Genomic DNA, 21,158 nt, shown 5'->3' on the forward strand with positions numbered 1-21,158 from the left:
AGTAACATTAAAAGTTAGTTTTAGTTTTTAGTTTAGTTTAATTATAATAACCCTCTTTTGGATGGCAAAGTTTTAGCATGAATAGGACATTTTTTATTACTTGTTTAGAATGTTTTACTACATATAAATTAAATACTGTAAAAATATGATCATTATTAATTGAAAAAAATCTTAATGGACTTCAAAATTTGAATAAATAAAACTCCAGAACCACAATACAGTGTGCCTTTTCTCATAGATACATATTTCATCCTCTCGATTGGCAGGGAAAGACTCCAAGAAAAGATTCAAGGTGGCGTGCTGAAAATGAACATCAAATTCATGATCTATTCAGTGGACAATCATTCCAGAGCACGCTTTGAGCAAACAGGGCAACGTTTCAACATGTAGCTCATACATACCGTAGTGGATGGGCTGGAGGGACTGAACAGTGACAGCTCATCCTCAACACATCGGAGGAGATTTCCACCCGACTTGACTTAGGGACCTAATGTAAAATGCAATTTGTCATCAGACAGACACCTATTTATCTATAGGAACTACCAGCATGCTTAAAACAGGAAAAAATCCCCAGAAGAAAGTAAGGGTTAAGCATTTTGCTCAAGGACACAGTGGCGAAAGGTGATCGCCGTAACTCTTGGTTCATGCATCACACCTTGCGGGCTTTGAACCTTTTGGACTTTGGGTTAGCAGATCAGATCTTAAACAGTTAAGCTTTCACTAACCTTTTGTACTTTTGCCTGAACTGAAACATTAAATAACATTGACAAAAAACTACATCATCATCTACTCGCATCGCTCCAAACCCATTCGACTTACATTTTTCAATGGAATTGCATTTTCCTCACAAAAAGACTTTGGAAGTATTGAAATTGAGTCATAACTGTAAAAAAATATGTGTTGTAAATAAAACAAAGATTATTGCCGTACATTTTATAAGAAAATATTATATTAAATACTTCTACTCAAACTTCATATTTAATTCAGTGTATTACTTGCAGTTTCTTTATAATTATTTGTGAAATTTAGCAATTTATGAGTCAAAATTATACATTATTTCTACATAATTTTTTTTTTTTTTACACTGTTTTTGTCTGTTTCAGAGCTTGACAACCCTTGGTCACCATTCACTTTCATTGCATGGAAAATATGAGCTCAGACATTCTCCTAAACATCTCCTTTAGTGTGCCACATAAGAAAGCATGTCACACAGGTTTGGGACAACATGAGCATGAGTAAAACCTAAAAGGTTTTATTATTAAAAACAACCTTACAACAGTTCACATATTCCTTTGCAACTTGAATTAACTGAGTGATATTGCACATTTACAGTAAGTGAATGAACCTCATCACAGCTGCACTCATGTGTCGTTGTTGACTGGTTGTGCATTTGAAGGATCCTTTATGTAAGGTGGCACACACACCATTCCGCCAGCCTGCTTGAACAGATGCACAACACAGACTGGCTGTGTGATATAATGGCAGAAGTATCTGAAGAATGGTATTTGGATTTAAATCAACAGCCTTAGGCGAGGCACGGGAACATCTTGGGCCTCTTCTGTAAACATAAGGCCCCCACTCCATAAGGAAAGCAGAGTTAATGCCACATGAAGAGCTGTAAAAAGAGGATGCACATTCATTTCATTTGTGGTTAGGCTGAGAATGTCAATATTTTAGGTATGATGAGAGCAGTGGATTATGGGTCACGCTATTCAAACATAGCATTTCAGGGGAAATTACAGAATACAAGAATGAGAGACACATGCCTCCTTGAAAGTGGGTGGATGATCGACATATGATGGAGAAACCGGATGATGGAGAAGAGATAGGAGATGTCTGTACAAATATGGGCTGCACAATTATTTCAATAATTGACATTAAATTAAAATTAAAGTACAATTACAGGTGCTGCAATTAACTATTCATGAAAAGCATTTTTAAATCATAAACGTAAATGTGGACATTTATATACGTATATCAAAAAGCTGAATTAAAATAAAACAAATATTACATGAAAAACTAGCTGAAACAAAATGCAAATACAAATAAAAAACAAGATACACAGAAATATTTCAACAATTTAAGAAGAATTTGAAAAAAGTAATTACATTTACACACAAAAATTGACAATGACAAAAATTTGACTAAAATTAAAATGAAAACTGATCATATAAAAGCAAAAGCCAACTCAAAATATTAATAAAGACTAGTAAATTGCAGTAATAAACTGAGCTAAAAGTACATTTTTGAACATGCTCTCAAGAGAGCAGGCAAATTTGAGTAAAACGATCAAAAATAAAAAATGTTGAGACAGAGGTAGTAAAATGAGGTTGATGTACAATGCTTAAAACTGGGCTCTAATGCTGCCTTCGCGTGCTATCGGAAATGTCCTATTTCCCACTTAATTATGAAGTCGTGATTACGAGCTTGTCGCATTCAAGTGCTTTAATGTCGGAAAGAATAAAATGTAGCATCCCATTGGTTGACAACCATATAAACATTCACCGCGCTGTACATGCAGTTCGCTGACAATTCTGGAATTTCGGTCAAATACACGCTTATTTCACTGCTTATAAAACATACAATATGCTTCGCATGATCGTTCATATCTAGCCTATAAATACAATACTTTAGCGACAAGACAAAGGGATGTAGTTGTTGTGAGAACAGCAGTGACAGCAGCAATGGTTGTCCCCTCCACCATGTTTTAAGTTTATGACCCGCCCAACTCGGAAACTCGGGTATCAAACTTATTTCTGAATTTCCCCAGTAGTAAATACGACTTGAGAGGACGTTCACGTCCAATTTCCGATTAGGAAACTCGTATTTAATTCCGATAGCACGCGAAGGCAGCACAACACAAGGCATGTGCCTAACTGACTCGATTCAGTCAATGGCTAACAGACAGTGTTTTTATGAACCCAATTTTTTAGAGGAATTTGGTTTAATATACGCCTCTGTAAAGTGATTTGATGTCTTCTGCCTTTCTTCAGAAGCTGCTGCTGTTCTCTGAAACATACAGTTGTTTACCTGTGAGCTGTCCTTGGGAGAGTTGTAGCCTGTAAGTTAAGTAGGTAACGTTAGCCTGATGACTGTAGGCTACAGCGAGACAATTTAGTGTTTGCTTCGTAAACCAACGTGTTTTTGAATCCAAAAATCAATTCACTGATTCACTTCCATGTACTCACGACTCATATTTGCTGAATGGATTATGAATTTGCATAAATGACGCGCGTTATTATTAAAACTAGTTGAACACTCCAGTGTTTTAATAAATCAATTGACTAAATTATTATCAACGCGTGTCGCCACAGATGTAACTGGCTCATAGTGAATATTTTTAGTAAATAGATTCGAATCAAATAAAAAATGAATCTGCTTTGAAAACACCAAGATGAAGATCACTGAATTAAAATAATTATCATAGTTTTCAAATTGTTTTTTTTTTTTCTTGGGTGGGGGTATGGAAATCAATAGTTTTCGCCAAAATAGCCTAACAGTGTATTGTTTAGTTAAAGATATTGTTGCTACTGCAAATCTTTATATATTTATTTATTTATTTGTATTTACCAATGGTGGATAAAACTATGAATCTTCTAGATTGCCATGGTAATTTTCTGTAAGTGGTTAGTACATTGTGAAAAATACATTCTGTTTTACAACATGTGCCAGCCCTGCTTTCACATCATTTATTACAGGCGGTCTATTTTCTGCCTGGCAAAATGTTCCCATGTCTTTCACACATTTATTTTCGTGATAGTACATTCCGCTGTTCCCTGCCGACAAATTACTTCTTTCTGAGAAAAGAAACCCATTTTATCTGACAACATGGCAGTGTAAACTACCTACAGCTCAGTCTGCAAGGCAGTAAATGATTTGCTTTGAATTAAGTAAAAATGATGTTCCTGTCAAGCAATGTAATAAAACAGTTTAAAGTCTATTCCATGTTTATTCATTCATTTGGTAAGAAGCAGCAGTTTAATGTACAGTCAGCCAGCCAAAACCCCTCTGTTTTTTTATTTAATAACCTGCTAAAAAAAACAACAACAACAAAACAATAGAAGCCCAATAGAAACCATCACAGAAATTCTAATGGTTTCCATTAAAATACCATTATAAACCATTAGCTTTTTCCAGTAAAACCATTACAAAATTCCTTTTTGTAGTGTGTTTTGGGCATTTTTCCAATAGGATTTAACATCCCACCAATAGAATCCATCACATACCAGTAGACACCATTATAGTTTCCATTAAAACCAATACAATTCCCATTATAACCATTAAATCCATTACATTTTCTATTGTGTTTTGGGCAGGGTTCTATTTGTTTTTTCAGCAGGGAAGTAAACAAGGTGCATGTTTAAGGTTATTTATTTATTTATTTATTTGCATGCTTGTTTTCACTGTGGAATTTCTCATCTTAAAGTGGATAATATCCCCTTAAATAAATGTAAAATAACTGTAAAATGAAGCAAAATAAAACCAAATATTTCCACTATGGCAAAGTGCCTCCATGCATGCACATTTTGACATATTTGCTCCTTTCTCACTCCTCAACAGACGGTGGCAGTAGCACACTTCCATTACAACAAGAAAAAAACAACAACATGAATCCCAGAAACACAAACGTCTCATGTACTGTACACTCGCATAGATATATATGGGCTGATCGTGTATTCTTACGTAGTATCTTCAGTAACCTTGAATCTGATTCAAAAAGCGTTTAAAAATGTATTGTATCGACTTAGTTGCTGATTGTGTAACTGCACACGTTTTGTAAACAAGCAAGCAGTTGTTACGCATAGCTTGTAAGGAAGCGATGTTTCAGTTGTTATGCCAAAAATCTATATATAGAGCAGCTATTATATACAAACATGTGGCCCGAAAGGAAACACTTCTGAAACAAAACCCAATGCATGGGACATGGAGGAGGTCTTTCAACGCTGAACACGTAATGTATAATCAATATTATCACATTAAACCCACTAGAGAGTAAAACTAGTCCAGACATGACATTTACAATTCACATGAGAGCACTGAACTGCTGTCACTCATTTGCATCTGTTTCTTCTTCTTCACAGACTTGCCTAGAATCAAGAGCACTTCCTATAGTTCATCATGTCAAGTACATATGTGACCTCCCTGAAAACCACAGATTTCCCATGGCAAAGTTCCCCAAAGTCCTGGAGAGTCTGCTTAGAGATCAGGTCATAACAGATAAACAGGTTGGACATGATTAGTGAATCTGTAACTTATATTAACACACACACATATTTAACAAAGCCAAGTTTAATATACTTTTTAAATGTCACTGTGTTATAGGTGTGGGCCCCTAAGATTGCCTCCACGGAGCTTCTGGGATGTGTGCATACTGAGGAGTACCTGTCCAACTTTATCAGCGGTAAAATCAGTGAGAAAGATCAGAGACGAACCGGATTCCAGTGGAGTTCTGGTTTAGTACAGCGCTGCAGATATGAAACAGGTATGTTATTTAGTATGTGCTTAAAGTCAAAGATGTAGAGTGAATCATCTGGGTCATATTTTACCCTAAAAATCAAAATCAAAAATTGCATAATGAAAAAGAAGCCTATTTTGGGTTATTTTATATAGTGTTGTTATAGTATTATTTATATCCTATTAAATGATTAATATTTAAAATTAGCTTAATGTCTAATAAAATTATTATTCACTTTTAATTTAATTTATTTATATGTGCTTTTACTACCACAAAAAAATGCTGAAAATTTAGCTTATATAATTTAGTTTAGTAATGAATTACATTGTAAAATATATTTAAAAAGAAAGCAGTTATTTAAATAGTAAAAATATTTCCCAATACCGTTTTGCTGTATTTTGGATCAAATAAATGCAGGCTTGGTAAGCAGAAGAGAATTCTTTAAAAAACATTAAAAATCTTACTGTTCAAAAACTTTTGACTGGTAGTGTGTGTATATATACTGTATATTGCTTGTGTGGGTGGGTGTTTTTTATTTCAGTTTTAGTCATTTTAACATTTCTAATTTTTAGGATTTTCATCTAGTATCGAAAATTATATATAGTTTTAGTTAACAATAACAACACTGATATTTAGTCATTTTAGTCAAAATTACCGAGATACATTTACAATTATACTTTATTTTTAACGTAATACTTGATTTTATTTATTTTTTAATTTGCATTGCGGTACAGACCTTATTTGTTTTGAAAGTAATGTCACAATGGAAAAAGGCTTTTATTTTCTTGTGCAAAACATAATTTCTTTTTGTTTGCATATTGCACTAACACATAGCTATGGAGGTTTGTAAAACTACAGTATATTGTTCTGTTGTCCCCCCTTCAGAAGTGTCATGTAATGTATTTCTCTCATGTGAGATGTGGTCCAGGTGGCACTGTGCTGGCAGGAGAGATCGCCCTGCAGAGAGGCCTGGCGTGCAGTACAGCCGGAGGGACCCATCATGCCTTCCCCAGCTACGGCTCAGGCTTCTGTCTGCTCAATGACCTGGCTGTGGCTGCCAAACACCTGATGGGTGAGGCCACGTCCAGGAGGAAGATACTCATCGTGGATTTGGATGTACATCAGGTACATGACTTCCAACTTTTTACTCTTTGGTTTTATTTTTGAGTAAGAAATATTTAATAATAGTGGGTGAATCATTTACATCTGAAACTGAAAAATACATTTTTGTATTGACCAAAATGCTGTTGCTTTCTTGAATTATGTATAATAAGAATGATATAAATAATAATGTTTTCCTTTCCTCTGTTCACTAGGGTGATGGCACAGCATTCATATTTAATGATGAACCGGATGTTTTCACCTTCTCAGTGCATTGTGGGAAAAACTTTCCTGTTCGAAAGCAGCAGAGTGACCTAGATGTCAGTTTGGAAGACGGCACTGAAGACAAAGAGTTTCTTTCCAAAGGTATTTTCATTTCACTTTCACTCATTTTGTACCTACACAAAAACATAAGCAGATCACTTTTTGACTTTTAAATAAATGTAAATAATTTAAATAAATCTCTATTAAAGGAATAGTTCATACAAAATGAAAATTTGCTGAAATTTTACCCTATCCAAGATGCAAATGAGTTTGTTTCTTCATTGGAACAGATTTGGAGAAATTTAGCATTACATCACTTCCTCTGCAGTGAATGGGTGCCGTCAGAATGAGCGTCCAAACAGATGATAAAACCATCACAGTAATCCACATTGACTCCAGTCCATCAATGAATGTCTTGTGAAACGAAAAGATGTGTGTTTGTAAAACACAAATTCATCATTATGGCATTTTAACTTTAAACACTCTGGCCAAAAAAATGAGTCCGTAATTCCCTGTTGTCCTCTCACATCAAAATCCACTGACATATTTGTTTAAAACTGTTTTGGACTGTTTTTGCTTGTAAACGGTGCTTTAGCTGTGAATATTTCTCTCCTGATTCAGATCATTTTCGATAGAGAACATATATTGAATTTCATTGTATTTCATTGCAAATTAAAAAACGCTATAATGATGGATTTGTTTCTTACAAACACGCAGCTTTTCATTTAAAAAGACGTTAATTGATGGACTGGAGTCGTGTGGATTATTGTGATGTTTTTATCAGCTGTTTGGACTCTCATTCTGACGGCACCCATTCACTGCAGAGGATCTGCTGAATTTCTCCAAATTTCTTCTGAAGAAAAAATGGTAACACTTTACAATAAGGTGTCATTTGTTAACATTAGTTAATGTATTATTAACTAATATGAACAAACAATGAACAATACATTTATTACTCTATTAATCTTTGTTAATGTTAGTTAATAAAAAATAGAGTTGTTCATTGTTTGTTCATGTTAGTTCACAGTGCATTAACTAATGTTAACAAGCACAACTCGTGATTTTAATAATGCATTAGTAAATGCTGAAATTAACATTAACTAAGATTAATAAATGCTGTAAAAGTTCATTTGTGTTAACTAATGAACCTTATTGTAAAGTGTTACCGAAAAGACAATCTCTTCTACATCTTGGATGACCTGAGAATGAATACATTTTCAGCAAATTTTAGTTTTTGGGTGAACCATTTCCTTAAATTAACCGTTTACTATGTACAGAAAATGACTTAATGCATTTTACCAGTCCAGGAACACCTCCCTTGGTTACTGGAGGCATTCCAGCCGGATCTGGTGCTCTATGATTCTGGAGTGGATCCACACTGGGAGGATGAACTTGGAAGACTTCGTCTCACAGATGAAGGTGAATCCTTTCACTCTATTGCGTACATATATATCGTAAAATTCAAAGCATTGTTTTATGTAATTGACCCTTTAATGACTTTGTGCATTTACCCGACATAGGACTTTACCAGAGGGATCTTTATGTACTTCAGACAGTCATTAAAAAGGGCATTCCTGTGGCTACTGTCATTGGAGGAGGCTATTCCAGAGATATTGATCGACTGGCGCGCAGGCACTCAATAATTCACAGAGCTGCATCAAAGGTGAGGTCACAGAATTCATAATGAAGGTAACATGGTATTTCATGGACCTGCGTGAATTGAACATGGATATTATTGGGTGCCGTGTTCCAAATTAATCTCTATATTTATTCATTTTAAATATATATATATATATATATATATATATACACACACTGCTTTCTGTCCTCTTTATCACACATGTAAACAGCTGTATTGCACTTTCAAAAGTTTATATGCTTTTAATGGTTCCCATTTCTGCATTTAGGTTTGGAGAGAACATGGACTTTAACTCCAAGATGAAAATGGACAGCAGGTGCTAAACAATCTAAGATTGTTGGGTTCTGAGAGGGACCATATGTATGTTCGCAGTGCCATAGCCATTGTATGCAATAGATTTTATGAATAAAAATGTCATATTTATTCAAGCGATCCTTTCAATTCATACTCTATTAATAATGATGTTTTATTAATTATTATTATTTGTAAATGGTTGGGTTTTACAAAGAAAAAAACTCGCTTGCCTCTTAAAATTTATAGTGTCGCTCACTGTTATTATTATTATTAGTAGTAGTAGTATTCTAAATTAATATTTAATTAAAATCTTCATAAAAAAAATAGAGCCCAGTAGATCAGATAAAAACAGTGCTTTTATTATACTATTTATTAATGCTAAAAATAATTTAAATCATTCTTAATAATGCAGTTTTATTATAAACTGTTTTACAAAGCACATAATTAATTACTGGTCTGTAATTAATTCCACACTTTTAATTAATTATAGATTAAAAATGAATTTGAGCCAGCATTGAAATAAAAACATAAATGCTTTTATAATAAATCAAGTTGTGTTTCATGAAGTAGAGAATTAATTAATATTGTGTTGATATTACTTTTTTGGCTTATGTAAGAAGAACATATTTAAAGTCACTGGAAATTTCACCTTTTTCACTGTAAAGACATGTATTTGCACCAATGGGTCAGATAAAACTAAATATACTGCTTTTATTATATTTAAGTCAAAAATACACATAAAAATGGTTCAAGTTTAAAGGAAAATTAAAGACCTTTGTTGTGACATTTTGACATGGTCAAGTTACACCAATACAAACATACACAATTTACAACACCAGCACAAACAAGTTGTTCAAGTTTTCAAGATGGAAATTCATCATGTGCAATCAATTAACAAGCTGTCGATTAGTTAAAATCTTGTTTAAAAGCTTCAGAGCACAACACAACAGCTAATACTAACCACACAACACAACACCTACACCGACAAACTCCTGAAGAGCGTTCAAAAAGAAAACGCCAGTTATGTGCTCACATCGTTTGGTTCAGAAAAATGATGTGCTATGCTTTCTTTTTCAGGCAGGCATTGCTTAAGACAGTTAACAGTGATACACCATTAAAATCAGTGCAAGTGAAGTTGATTATTTTCAACTCAAAACTTAAGACATCACGAAGAATGGAGACTAAAGCTAAATTTAGAATAGCAAACTTCAAAGTACGACTAGCTTTAGGGTTACGACTTGGACCAACACTGGTCTCGTCAAAGCATCAATACCTTGCTTGTTATTGCCATTGATACTGATCAGCTAATGTTAGCTAAATATTAGCTCTCTGGTCCCAATACTTAAAAAAACTTTTAAAGACCTCCAAACGGAAATGATGAATTAAAATATTTAAAATGAGATTTAAACCTTCCAGACTTGGACCTTCTCAGCCACTACGCACCAATTGGCATGGTCCAAGTAAGTGTGCAGAACATGGAGCTCATCAACATGGTTTTGGATCAACTGTGTCAGTTCTCCTTCCCTGAATACGTGGTAGTATCTCAGACAAGAGTCCTTCAGCTGTTCACTGCTTTGTCCACTCATCCCATCGCTTTCCAGAAGAGACGCTGTGCTTTCCTGCCTCCGCAAGGGCTCTTGTTGGCTCGATTTACCATCTACCTCCACGTGTCCTTCAAGAGTTGACTGATCCCTCTGGTAGGACACCAAGTCAGGCAGTGGTACTGAGGAACAATCATGGACGAGCTCCAAAGGAACAGTCTCATTTCCATTCCCAGAACTTCTGTTGTCGTTTTTATGGACCTGTTCGTTGGGATCTGAGATGAAGACGTCTTCTTCTAGACTGGTTCTGGAAGAGGATGAAAAGAGGCTGGACATCTGCCTGATGAGACCTCTACTGCTAGTTCGCCGGCTTCTGCTTTCCGACGCTTCATCGACAGGGGTTTGTAAAGTGCTGGAAGAGGAGCGGGACACGGTCAGGCTGGTGAAGTCCAGCACTGAATCCAAAGATCTGGAGAAGAACCAAAGCCTCTGTTGTTTCTGCTGGCCGGGGCTGATCAAGTCGCCTTCGTCCACCATGGAGGATGTGCTTCTCACTTTCCTGTGCTTGTCGCTGGAAGCGGAGTCGTCGCTGACGCTTTGGGTTCCATTGCCTCGCTGTCTGAGGGCGGAAGATAAAGGCGGATTGGGGTTCCAGGGAATGAAGATGTCCTGCTTCTCAAACTTGCGCCTCTTCTGCTCCATGGCCCAGACGTAAATCATGATCCGCCCTCCCACACGCAGGGTGCGCGCCATCTCTTTTATTGCTCGGATACGCCGTTCTTTGGTGGACATGTGGTGGATGACTAAGCAATTGAAAGAAATTGTATTCATAGGTCATTGATATATATTCTATTCTGATTTCAAGGAATAGTTCAACACAGAATTAAATTTGTTACTCACCCTATGCAATACTATAAAATCCATACTTTTGCCACGTATTCAATCAATTTTATTATAAATATGCATCATTTAGTCCAATTTAAAGCTATGTATTTATGGTCTCCTTTTTAATAATGTATTGTATCGTATAGTTGTTGTGTTTTACAAAGTAGAGAATCATAGTTATTATTAGTTTGTTAATTTTACCTTTTTAATTCAGCATTTATTATTTTAATGTGTTTCATATGCAAATAATTTATGCTGAGAATACTGTTCATTAATACCGTTCATTATTATTTATAATATCAACAATCATTTTAAATTGAAAAATAAAAAATAAAAACATTTGAATTAAACAAAATATAGTACTCGTGTAATGTTTTTCATATGCAAATAATTTATTTAAATATTACTTAATTAAAAATAATATATTGATTCAGTGAGTCAATATCCCACATCAACACTGTTGATTGTTATTATTATTCTTAATAATAATAATAATTATTATTATTATTATTATTATTGTTATTATTATTATTAATTAAATAATAATAATAATAATAATAATATAATAAACAAAAGCAACAATCATTTTAAAATAAAAACTAAAATCAGTATATGCACACTAAAAACATTTGAATCAAACTAAATATCGTATTCTTACATATAGTGAAATTGTTATTTTAATGTTTTTCATATGGAAACAATTTAAATATTATTTATAATTAAAAATAATATACTGATTCAGTGAGTCAATATTGCCCCGTATCAATAATGTTCCACATGAAAACCGTTGATTGTTATTATTATTCACAACAACAACAATAAAAACAATAGCAAAAATAATTTTTAATTTCTAAACTTAAAAATATGCATACTAAAAACATTTGAATTAAACAAAAATAGTATCCTTATATATATATATATATATATATATATAGAGAGAGAGAGAGATAGTTTTCCAATGAAGAAATAAAATACAGGTTTAGAAGCTGGAAAAAATGCAACAGTGAGTAAATAACCAATTTTTAATTTTTGGTGAATCATCCCTTTAGGAAAGACTGTGTCCCTGTGTCAAAGGACAAATCTCTGAATAATATAAAACCAAAATCAATGCAGAAAGCCCAGCTCATAGCGGTGGGCTGTTTCCTGCGTTTAGTGGGGGCTTTCAGAGTGTTTAAACCATTATGAGACTCTGATATCATCAATGAGCACATTAATCTTCTCTCTGAGGAGTCACGAGGGGTTGCCAGGTGACCCAGCTGTACAGCCTGACAACAAATACTCCCAGGCCTCTTCCAAGAAGCACTAATCTCCTGTAGCCTAGTAACACCTCTTGTTTCCTCCACCTCATAAAGCTTAAATAAACCTATATATCCGCTCCATTTCAAGTTAATGGCAGCACTACCAGCTGATTGAAATTAAACTGTTTGATCGTGGAACTAATAGTATGTTAATGTGGGTGTCTGACATTATGAATTGTGCTCCTATGAATGTACACCCTCATAGATCATTATGCTAATGATCTCATGTCGGAGCCTGTAACGCAGATGTCCGCACCGCATGTTCCTTTTAAAGCAACGTGACCTTTTACCGTTCAAATTTATTCTGCACTAAAATAAAACAAATGACTCTTGAGTTGATTCTTGTATATGATTCTGGTAAAATATTCATAAGCTTGTGCTTTGTCAGGTTGAATCATTCTAATGACTCACTGAATCAAACAGTTCTTCACTTATTCACTGAACTAAAAGTCAGTTGTATAACTAATAAAGTGCTTCCTCAAAAGTACTAAAAGAATCAATAATGGAAGTGGAAGTGGAATCTGCCTCAGAAGCAGAATGAAATTGAATGTCAGGGTTATTATAGTTAACTAAAACTATGCATTACTTTAAATAAAAAAAATGTTAAATGAAATTAAATAAAATACCAAAATATATATATTTTTAGCTAGTTCAATGTAAAGTAACATTTCTCACATTCATTTAGTTTAACTTAATGTGCTAAAATAACAAATTGAAAATAAAAAAAACTATGTAGACATTTAAAAAACAAAACAATTACTAATAAAAATGACAAAAATACACATCAAAATGGTGAATGTTAAGATGTTTGTCTATGCATTACCTGCAAAAATTGTAAATTATATGAATAAAATGTATTGTCGAGATATATAGTATAGCCTATATGCGTGTTCTCGGTTAATAAATAATATCAATAATAATATCAATTATTGGATTGTAAGAAGTACAGAATTAATTTGTCTCAGTATTTTTACTATGTTGATTATTAATCAGTTGATTAACTGAAGTTTTAAAATAATTATATAATAGCCATTTTAGGGTTTATTATTATTTTTACTACTGAAAGAATCATTATTATTAAAAGAATCATTAATGTAATATTTAAATAACCGAGTCATTAAATTAATGTAAATGACAATCAGAATGAATCCATCCGAATGTTTTAGGGTATTTATTTTGCTGCATTACCTGCAATGGAGAGCACTGCATCAAAACAGCCGTCTCTGTAGGGTAAACGCAGGCCATCGCAAAGCTGCACCTCATGACCTCGACTCCACGCAGAGTCCACCAACGGCCTACAAACGTCACATCCCAACTTAAAGATATCCTCATTGATATGCAGATATTTGCCATTGCCACATCCTGCAATAATTAAAAACAATAATCAGTGCATGTCATAAAAATTAATCAAAAGCAGAAAATTGTTTTTCCCTCATGGATGATTCACTGGGTTGTTTTTCCAGTGTCGTACTGTAATAACTTTGGTGCCCATTCATCCTTATTAAACTTTAATGTGAATAATTGCATTTCCTTTCAATCAGCGAAGTAAATGCTGTCAGCTAAGTCTGTATGTGATAACGGGCCATTAACTTTTTCCAGGCAAAAGAATAAAAGACAAGATTACATGGGTTTCTTTTCAGTCGTAAGAGACAATGATTGTTTACAAAGAAAGCGTGACTTTGACACTAGTAAAAGCATATTGATCTTGCCGTTCTGAGAGTTTTATTTCTCACTTGAGAGACATTAAAGACAGAACGTGAAGCCTTACCGACATCAGCCACGATGCTGCCGGGCTCCTGCTCTAGCAGGAATTGTTTGACCTTGGGCCAAGCTTTGTAGCGGCTGTCGTTGAAGTAGGGTGCGATCTTCTCGTACACGCTGTGAACATGGTCTCTCTCCAGCTGGCTGGCAGCCTCGTCCATGCTGCTCTCTATTAAACCCCACAGAGCATCTTCACCACTTAGCCAGACAGAGAGGGGGGAGGAGAGACACGAAATGAGACCTAAAGATTGAGTCGCCCTCTGCTTAATGCTTTGGTTCCACAGCCATTTCGAAAAAAATTTATTCAATACAACATTTTGATTGGTTGCTTCTATACAGCAGTACGAACCTGGAGGATATACCTGGGTATATGTAAAGAATTGTTATATTTCACCACAAAAAAAAAAAAAAAGAAGGAAGGAAGATATATATATATACACAGTTAGGTCAATATATATTCGGACACTGACAATTTTTATTATTTTAGCTGTTGACCAAAACATATTATAAGTTACAGTTATATAATGAATGTGGACTTAAAGTGCACACTCTGAGCTGAAAGGTTAAGGAATTACAGCTCTTTAAATGTACCTCCTAGGGATGCACTGAAATGAAAATTCTTGGCCGAAGTAGAAACCAAACAAAGTGAAACACTGGGCCGAAGACCGAATACGGCTTTCTGCATTTTACCAATTTCTTTCACCATTGCATAAATTAAATAACTAAAATGTGCTTTTTACTGTTTTGTCTTGCTTTTCAAAGAAAAAAAAATCTAATACAAAACAACATTTTAAAAATATTTACTTATCATTTTTTAACATAGCAGACATTATACCAACATTTTTTGGTCATTTTTGAGACCCCCTTCTTGAATCAGACATGTATTTTTACTGTACAAATAAATGCAGCCTTGCTGAGCAGAAGAGACTTCTTTTAAAACGTCAGACAATATTACAGATCCCAATTTGAACACTATGCATGAATGTTATAATAAATGGATTAATAGAGCTGTTGTAATTATTATTATTGTCTTACTTTTCTATTTTATTTTACAGAACAACAGTAAAATTACAATACTAACATTTATGAATGTTGATGGAGTTCTTGCTTTTTCTCAGCTTTTATTTTGGCGGAAACCCGCAGGAAGACCTCAGTGCTTCTTTTGTTGACAACAGCAGATTTATAAATGATTGTCATTTCGAATTTGGGAAGATGTTTGTCGCACGCATCACATTGTCACATGCCTTGTAAAAATTCATAAAAATGTTACTGAGCAACTGATGAGTAACACTGTTTCAGCGCAGATTTTCCTCGTGAAAATCTTTGAATCCTGGCTAACAAGCAGATAGCGCCACAAGCTCCTGCAGCGCCGCCAGATTACATGCGATTTGTGCGCGTATTAGAAAACATAATATTCTGCAGTTTTTATACTTATTGTTTAAGGGCATTTCGAAATTTCAATCATCATACAGTAACCAGCAACAACCTCCTCCTCTTCTCATCGAAAACATGCAACGCAGTGCTAAACAGTCTCTCGCTGTCAGTGCTTATAATGATTTATCATTTAAATAATCATTTATTTAAATGGTTCCACACTGTCGACATGTTTGCTGCATTATAAAGAGTGCACACCTCTTTTTGATCATGTCACATCATTGTTCAGTATTTATTTGATCTTTTCGCTTATTAACCCGAAAGAGCTTTTTTGTTTGTTTTATTTTTTGCTATTTTCGGCCGAATAATTTCGGTTGCCAAACATTCAGTGCATTTTTTTTTTTAAATGCATTGAAATTCTGTTTTAATTATAATTGTTTAAAAGTGTGTGTGTGTGTGTGTGTGTGTGTATATAATTGAAAACAAATTTTATAAATAATAATTCTAAATAAAATTTTTTTACATGCTTAATGGTCATAATATCAGCATGCAAAAACAACAACAAAATAATAATAATAAACGCAATCTCAAGGAAACTAATTGCATATATCCACAATGAGAACTAAATGACTGTTTGACTGCTAAATGAAGTGTTTCTGATGAATTCTTTCTTCGCCTCTTTTCCATGATAAAATCATTTAGTAAACTGTTGCTCTTCTGCCACTTGACTGCGACAGCACAGACAGATGAGGTTGTACGCCTCCTCACAGCTGCACATCACTTACCAGATGTCCAGTTCAACAGCATCATGCTTCACAATCAACACATGACTGTTCATCATTTCCCACCTTCAAACACAAACTACATCTTCCTCAGCAGGGATGTCTCAAACAAAGCTTTGAAGCAGAAACAGTCGGATATTTCTGTGCTTGTATCACTAAAGACTGCAGCCCGCACAGCATAATTGAAATGCAGAGTGGACGGCGCTTTTCAAACTGTGCTGCCACCTCTGATCTGTTTTCAATGCCTCGGCTGTCATATAATTGCTACTCTTGAAACTAAATGCATCAGCTTTACAGGTTTTTGCTTTATCTATCTATTTATTGTCAAATATGTGACCTACAACACCAGATTTGAAAAAGGTGTTGCATTCATCTGTAAAACCAGATTAATTGCCCATCAGCTGGTTGAGTTGTTGCAAGTTGAGAACTGAAGTCACGGATCAATAAGAGAACATTTTGAAGAAAATCCGCATTCGATGGTTATCTACTCTCCTGCATTTCAAACGACAACGTTCGGTCAATAATCTCATGGTCCGGCCAGCAAATCTATGAAACTCTCATGTTGGCTGCCGGAAGGGTTTAGACGAGTCTGCAAAGTATGAAAGCAATACGATGACCGTTTTATTCCATTTTCACTATTACTAAACAAATAACCAGAATCTATAAACAGTGGTTTTGGGTTGTAAAACAAAGCCATTGTGAATAAGCAATTGAGCTTTTGGGATATTTCAATGAAAACAAGATTATCTTGTTATTTCATAATGCCTCAGTGGTCTGGAAATGTAGTCTGCTGACTGTTATGTAAAAACAGAAAGCCCTCTTCAGCTGAATCACGTTGCCCTAAAGGGGAAACTCTACAGCTGAAATCGCAGATGAGCCGTAAGAGACAACACAGCAGCATGTGGGCTGATCGTATGTGTGCAACTTGACAGAAGGTGTGTGAAGTGCAGCCCAAAATAAAGAAACAAATACAGAAATGTAAATTTCCAAGCAAAAAGATGGTTGTTTTTGGTAGAATCATGCACAATAGATCTTTTAAAGTTAAAATAAAATCAAAACCGCTTTTGTAATGCACTTATTGTGAATGGTTGCAGTTTTGCAATTAAAAAAATTGAGAAAGAAATTTAGACTTATATCACTTGTTCACTAATGGATCCTCTTTGGTGAATGGGTGCCGTGAGAATGAGTCCAAACAGCTGATAAAAACATGTTGGTAATAAACAAATTCATCATTAAGATGTTTTTAACATCAAAGCATAGCTTTCACTTCACAAGTCTGCAGATTATTGTGATGTTTTTAATCCACTGTTTGGACTCCCATTCTGACGGCACCCATTCACTGCAGAGGATCTATTTATTTTCTATTTATAATTTATTTTCTAAATTTTCATTTTTGGGAACTATTCCTTCAAAAAAAGACAACACTGAGCTTTGTGTGATTATTTTAGCAAACTGTATGTAATTTTTAATTTCTCACTATCCAATCAATTCCAGATGGATAATGTCAAGCCACGCAAAGTTTTTCTAAGGGTATGTTTACACAACAATGATTGTGCTAAAAACAGAAAGGTTTTTCCTTTGCGTTTTAAAATGTTTCATGCTCAGACGACAACGATCCCCGTTCACACGGATCCGCGAAAATGACTAAAAATGCAATTAAAAAAGTAATTAAATGACAGAGTTTTCATTTTTTGGGTGAATGATCCCTTTAAGGAGGTAAATTGGAGTGCAAGAACTCCACAAGAAAACAAAAGAAGGGACACAAGAAATATATTTTGTCTTTGGCCAGTAAACAACCACTAGAAACCATGAAGAACACCCTAGCAACCACACTGCAACATCCAAGTCATTGTGGTGATGAGTTTGGCATAGGTAAGCGTCTCTCATATTTTCTACAGAGAAAAGATAGCCTTTAGTTATTATGGTCATTTGTGGTCATAAAATATTAAAACGGGCCCTTTTGGAAATGAAATACAAGAAATAACTGCAAGTGTCGCATAGATTCTCTCTCCATGGCAAAATAATCTCACCACAACTGTTTTCTGAGAAGTCATTCTCGACTTGCGCTGCCTCTCTGGCCTTGAGAGTCTTGTCAACAAGCAAGCAATATTAAAGGTCATCAAGGCCGCACTGCATCAAATAAAGAGATAGTGGACGACGACCTTAGAAATGTCACCTCACTGAAAGATGTCAACTGCTTGGTGTCGCTCCAACGTACCTTTAGAAAATATCAAATCTCTGTCAAAGCAATGCTGTGACTTTCTGGAGGCCTTCCGTTTGGAGCGTTACGATTTCATCTCCCTTCGGACCCTGCAGTCAGCTCCGTTCTGCTGAGAACTCTGAGGGTCCCTCATTACGAGACTATTTTAAGATCACACCCGCTGACAGAAGGATGGGAGAGAAGCGCTACGGCGTCATCACCTCACACAGCCCTGACGAGACTCAGATCGCATCCGACTGTCCCTTCAATTCATTAAAATGCTCAACTCGACAGGCGTTATGTAAGCAGCTGCAAGCTGGATGTTAGGAGAATACTGAACAGCAACATCTAAATTTAGAAACAAGCAATACCCGCCAGACCACTATTCTCTTACAGAGGAACAGTGGCTCTGACTCAGTTCCACTGGAAACATGGAATGAACAATAAAGACTTTCATTGTTTAGTAATTTATCCGTTGATAGACTTACTACTCCATGCAAGTTTCCCATAACTGATGCAGCAGGTTTAACTTAAATAACTTTTTAAAATCTAAGCACTGCTTATTCTTATTAAATAAGAATTTGATAGTAGTAGCCTATAGCAGAGTGTGTGTGTATGTGTATACACACACACACACACACACACTCACTCAAATACATGTCACAATCATAATTTCTGCATTTATATTGAATATTCTCCATGAATAGCAGATGGTATCTAACTGTAGTAATTATGTTACTTTTTTGTTGATGTTAAGACAAATTGTTTATAACAATAATCAATTACTTTTTTTTTTCATAAATTACAAACAATATTTGTGGTTTTATTAATAGACATAATATAAATTATATTATTACAAATAAATGAAAACAGTAAACATTTTATGGCTATGAACAATAAAAAAAAATCTATAACCTATTTTATATCCATACATATTTTAGAAAACAAGCACACATTTTTACATATATAACATGCATACATAGCATACATCATAAAACTGGTTTACATACATATATAATAACTGTCTGTGTGCGTTTTGTTATATATAAGTGACTGATGCACTTATACAACATATTTACAAACACACGTGAGCGCATAAATATGTATATGATCTCAGCTACTTAAATAACAGGAAATACTTGTTCATTCATTCATGTTTCTCAGGAATCATTACACTATGAGACACAAGGTCCTGCCGATCCTTGATGTTGATGCATAAAGTTTAAAACGCCAACAGAAAGCTTCTTCAGAGATGTAGTCTTCGTTAAATGAACATGCATTTCACACACTGGCGTTACTGTTTATCTTCACGCGCAAACTACACACGGAACTGTCATTCAATATCACAACATCACATACAAATCAATGTATTTCCAATTGAAAGTTTTATCCCGTGTTTGTATGCAACACGAGAATTAGCGTCGTATAGTTACATCCTCTGAATCAAACCTACCTCTCTCAAGGCTGCAGTCGCAGAGACATCAAACCCGACGGGAGGCTGTTTCTTTAATTCGCGACATTACCTTAATGTGAAAGTAAAAGACAACGATAAAACATCGACACGCCACACTGACTGTGTGCAACAGAGCGGCTCAGGATGCACACTGGGGATGTGTTATTAAATACATGCTCACTACGCTCGACCCCTAGTCTGGAGTGATGTCCGATTCGCGAACGAATGATTCTTTTGAACCGGTTCTTTTTAATGATCCGGTCGAACCGATTCGCAAAAGATTCATAAATCTGAAAGTTCCCGATTTTTCTCCAGAGTATATTTTGAAAGTATACTTTCTTTGTGTATATAGTATGAGTAAAAGTAGAGTAAAAATAGAGAGATGGGTAACTAGCGCCTTAAACGCAGCGTTTGGCATGATATAATTCAAGCAGACTGGAAAAACACATTACAAACTGCATCAGACTGGATGAATAATACACTACAAGCTAATTAATAAACTTAGCCAAAAACGTATTAAATAAACTCTAAATGAAGCTTGTAAGGAAACACTGTGATGAATCACAGTTCAACAAACCGTCCAAACGAATCGACTCGCTTAAATGAATCTAATGTCCCTATGTAACTAGACGGATGAGTGAATTTAATGAGAGCGCAGGGAACACAGGGCTAGTGTGCGGCGTAACATCCGCCACTCCGATTGGTCGGCACAGTCACGTGACCCCAATATAATAAACACACACTGTGACACATGGCAAACGATTGAGGCTAAGAAGGATTTTCATTTACTTAAGGATGATTCAGACTTTTACTACAGCGTGTTATGCGAGACAAAGAGCAGGGTGTTAATAGTTTAACAAAACCCAGCAGTGATTTGTAAAAGCTGTAAAGTGACAGAACGATAGATAAAAGGATTTAGGATATTTTATTTATAGATATTAAACATAAATTAATACCTCCTTATAAATCATTTCAAGACTACTGACAGTCAGTAACTGAATAGTCGTTAAAGAGTTTTTGCTTATACCAACACTTAATTGTTTGTCTTATTTCCTATTTCTTAGTTGCAGTTGGCAAGTGGAGTTCTTCCACAGTGTGGGTGTGTATGAAT

General features: G+C 34.9%; 2 protein-coding genes across 3 annotated transcripts; one reads left to right on the forward strand and one right to left on the reverse strand.

The window, feature by feature from the left end:
• Positions 1-4,519: 4,519 nt before the first annotated feature.
• hdac12 (histone deacetylase 12) lies at positions 4,520-8,882 on the forward strand. Of its 2 annotated transcripts, none has more exons than XM_058744892.1 (8): positions 4,520-4,951; positions 5,082-5,225; positions 5,323-5,482; positions 6,384-6,580; positions 6,772-6,922; positions 8,123-8,239; positions 8,341-8,483; positions 8,728-8,882. In XM_058744892.1, the coding sequence occupies exons 1-8, from the start codon at positions 4,820-4,822 to the stop codon at positions 8,749-8,751; spliced, it is 1,068 nt and encodes a 355-aa protein (XP_058600875.1). In that variant the 5' UTR covers positions 4,520-4,819; the 3' UTR covers positions 8,752-8,882. The 2 variants fall into 2 exon arrangements, with proteins under 2 accessions (XP_058600875.1, XP_058600876.1); XM_058744893.1 differs by having other exon boundaries at positions 4,818-4,956.
• Positions 8,883-9,439: 557 nt separating this feature from the next.
• trmt9b (tRNA methyltransferase 9B) lies at positions 9,440-20,261 on the reverse strand. The gene is made up of 4 exons (XM_058745635.1): positions 20,048-20,261; positions 14,246-14,436; positions 13,666-13,839; positions 9,440-11,097 (listed from the first exon to the last, which is right to left on the reverse strand). Exons 2-4 carry the CDS (start codon positions 14,397-14,399, stop codon positions 10,157-10,159), a joined length of 1,269 nt encoding a protein of 422 aa, XP_058601618.1. The 5' UTR covers positions 14,400-14,436; positions 20,048-20,261; the 3' UTR covers positions 9,440-10,156.
• Positions 20,262-21,158: the final 897 nt, after the last annotated feature.

The sequence above is a fragment of the Onychostoma macrolepis genome, chromosome 15 (genome assembly GCF_012432095.1).
Source record: "Onychostoma macrolepis isolate SWU-2019 chromosome 15, ASM1243209v1, whole genome shotgun sequence".
In the NCBI taxonomy this organism is placed as follows: Eukaryota; Metazoa; Chordata; class Actinopteri; order Cypriniformes; family Cyprinidae; genus Onychostoma; species Onychostoma macrolepis.

What these genes read in the sequence shown, in the direction of transcription:
- hdac12 (XM_058744892.1), top strand. Translation starts at nt 4,820, where the DNA reads ATGTTTCAGTTGTTATGCCAAAAATCTATATATAGAGCAGCTATTATA. An exon ending in GGTCTTTCAACGCTGAACAC is followed by an intron (nt 4,952 to 5,081) that starts GTAATGTATAAT and finishes TCTTCTTCACAG; the next exon opens with ACTTGCCTAGAATCAAGAGC. An exon ending in GCGCTGCAGATATGAAACAG is followed by an intron (nt 5,483 to 6,383) that starts GTATGTTATTTA and finishes GATGTGGTCCAG; the next exon opens with GTGGCACTGTGCTGGCAGGA.
- trmt9b (XM_058745635.1), bottom strand. Translation starts at nt 14,399, where the DNA reads ATGGACGAGGCTGCCAGCCAGCTGGAGAGAGACCATGTTCACAGCGTG. An exon ending in CAGCATCGTGGCTGATGTCG is followed by an intron (nt 13,840 to 14,245) that starts GTAAGGCTTCAC and finishes TAATTATTGCAG; the next exon opens with GATGTGGCAATGGCAAATAT. An exon ending in TGCAGTGCTCTCCATTGCAG is followed by an intron (nt 11,098 to 13,665) that starts GTAATGCAGCAA and finishes TCAATTGCTTAG; the next exon opens with TCATCCACCACATGTCCACC.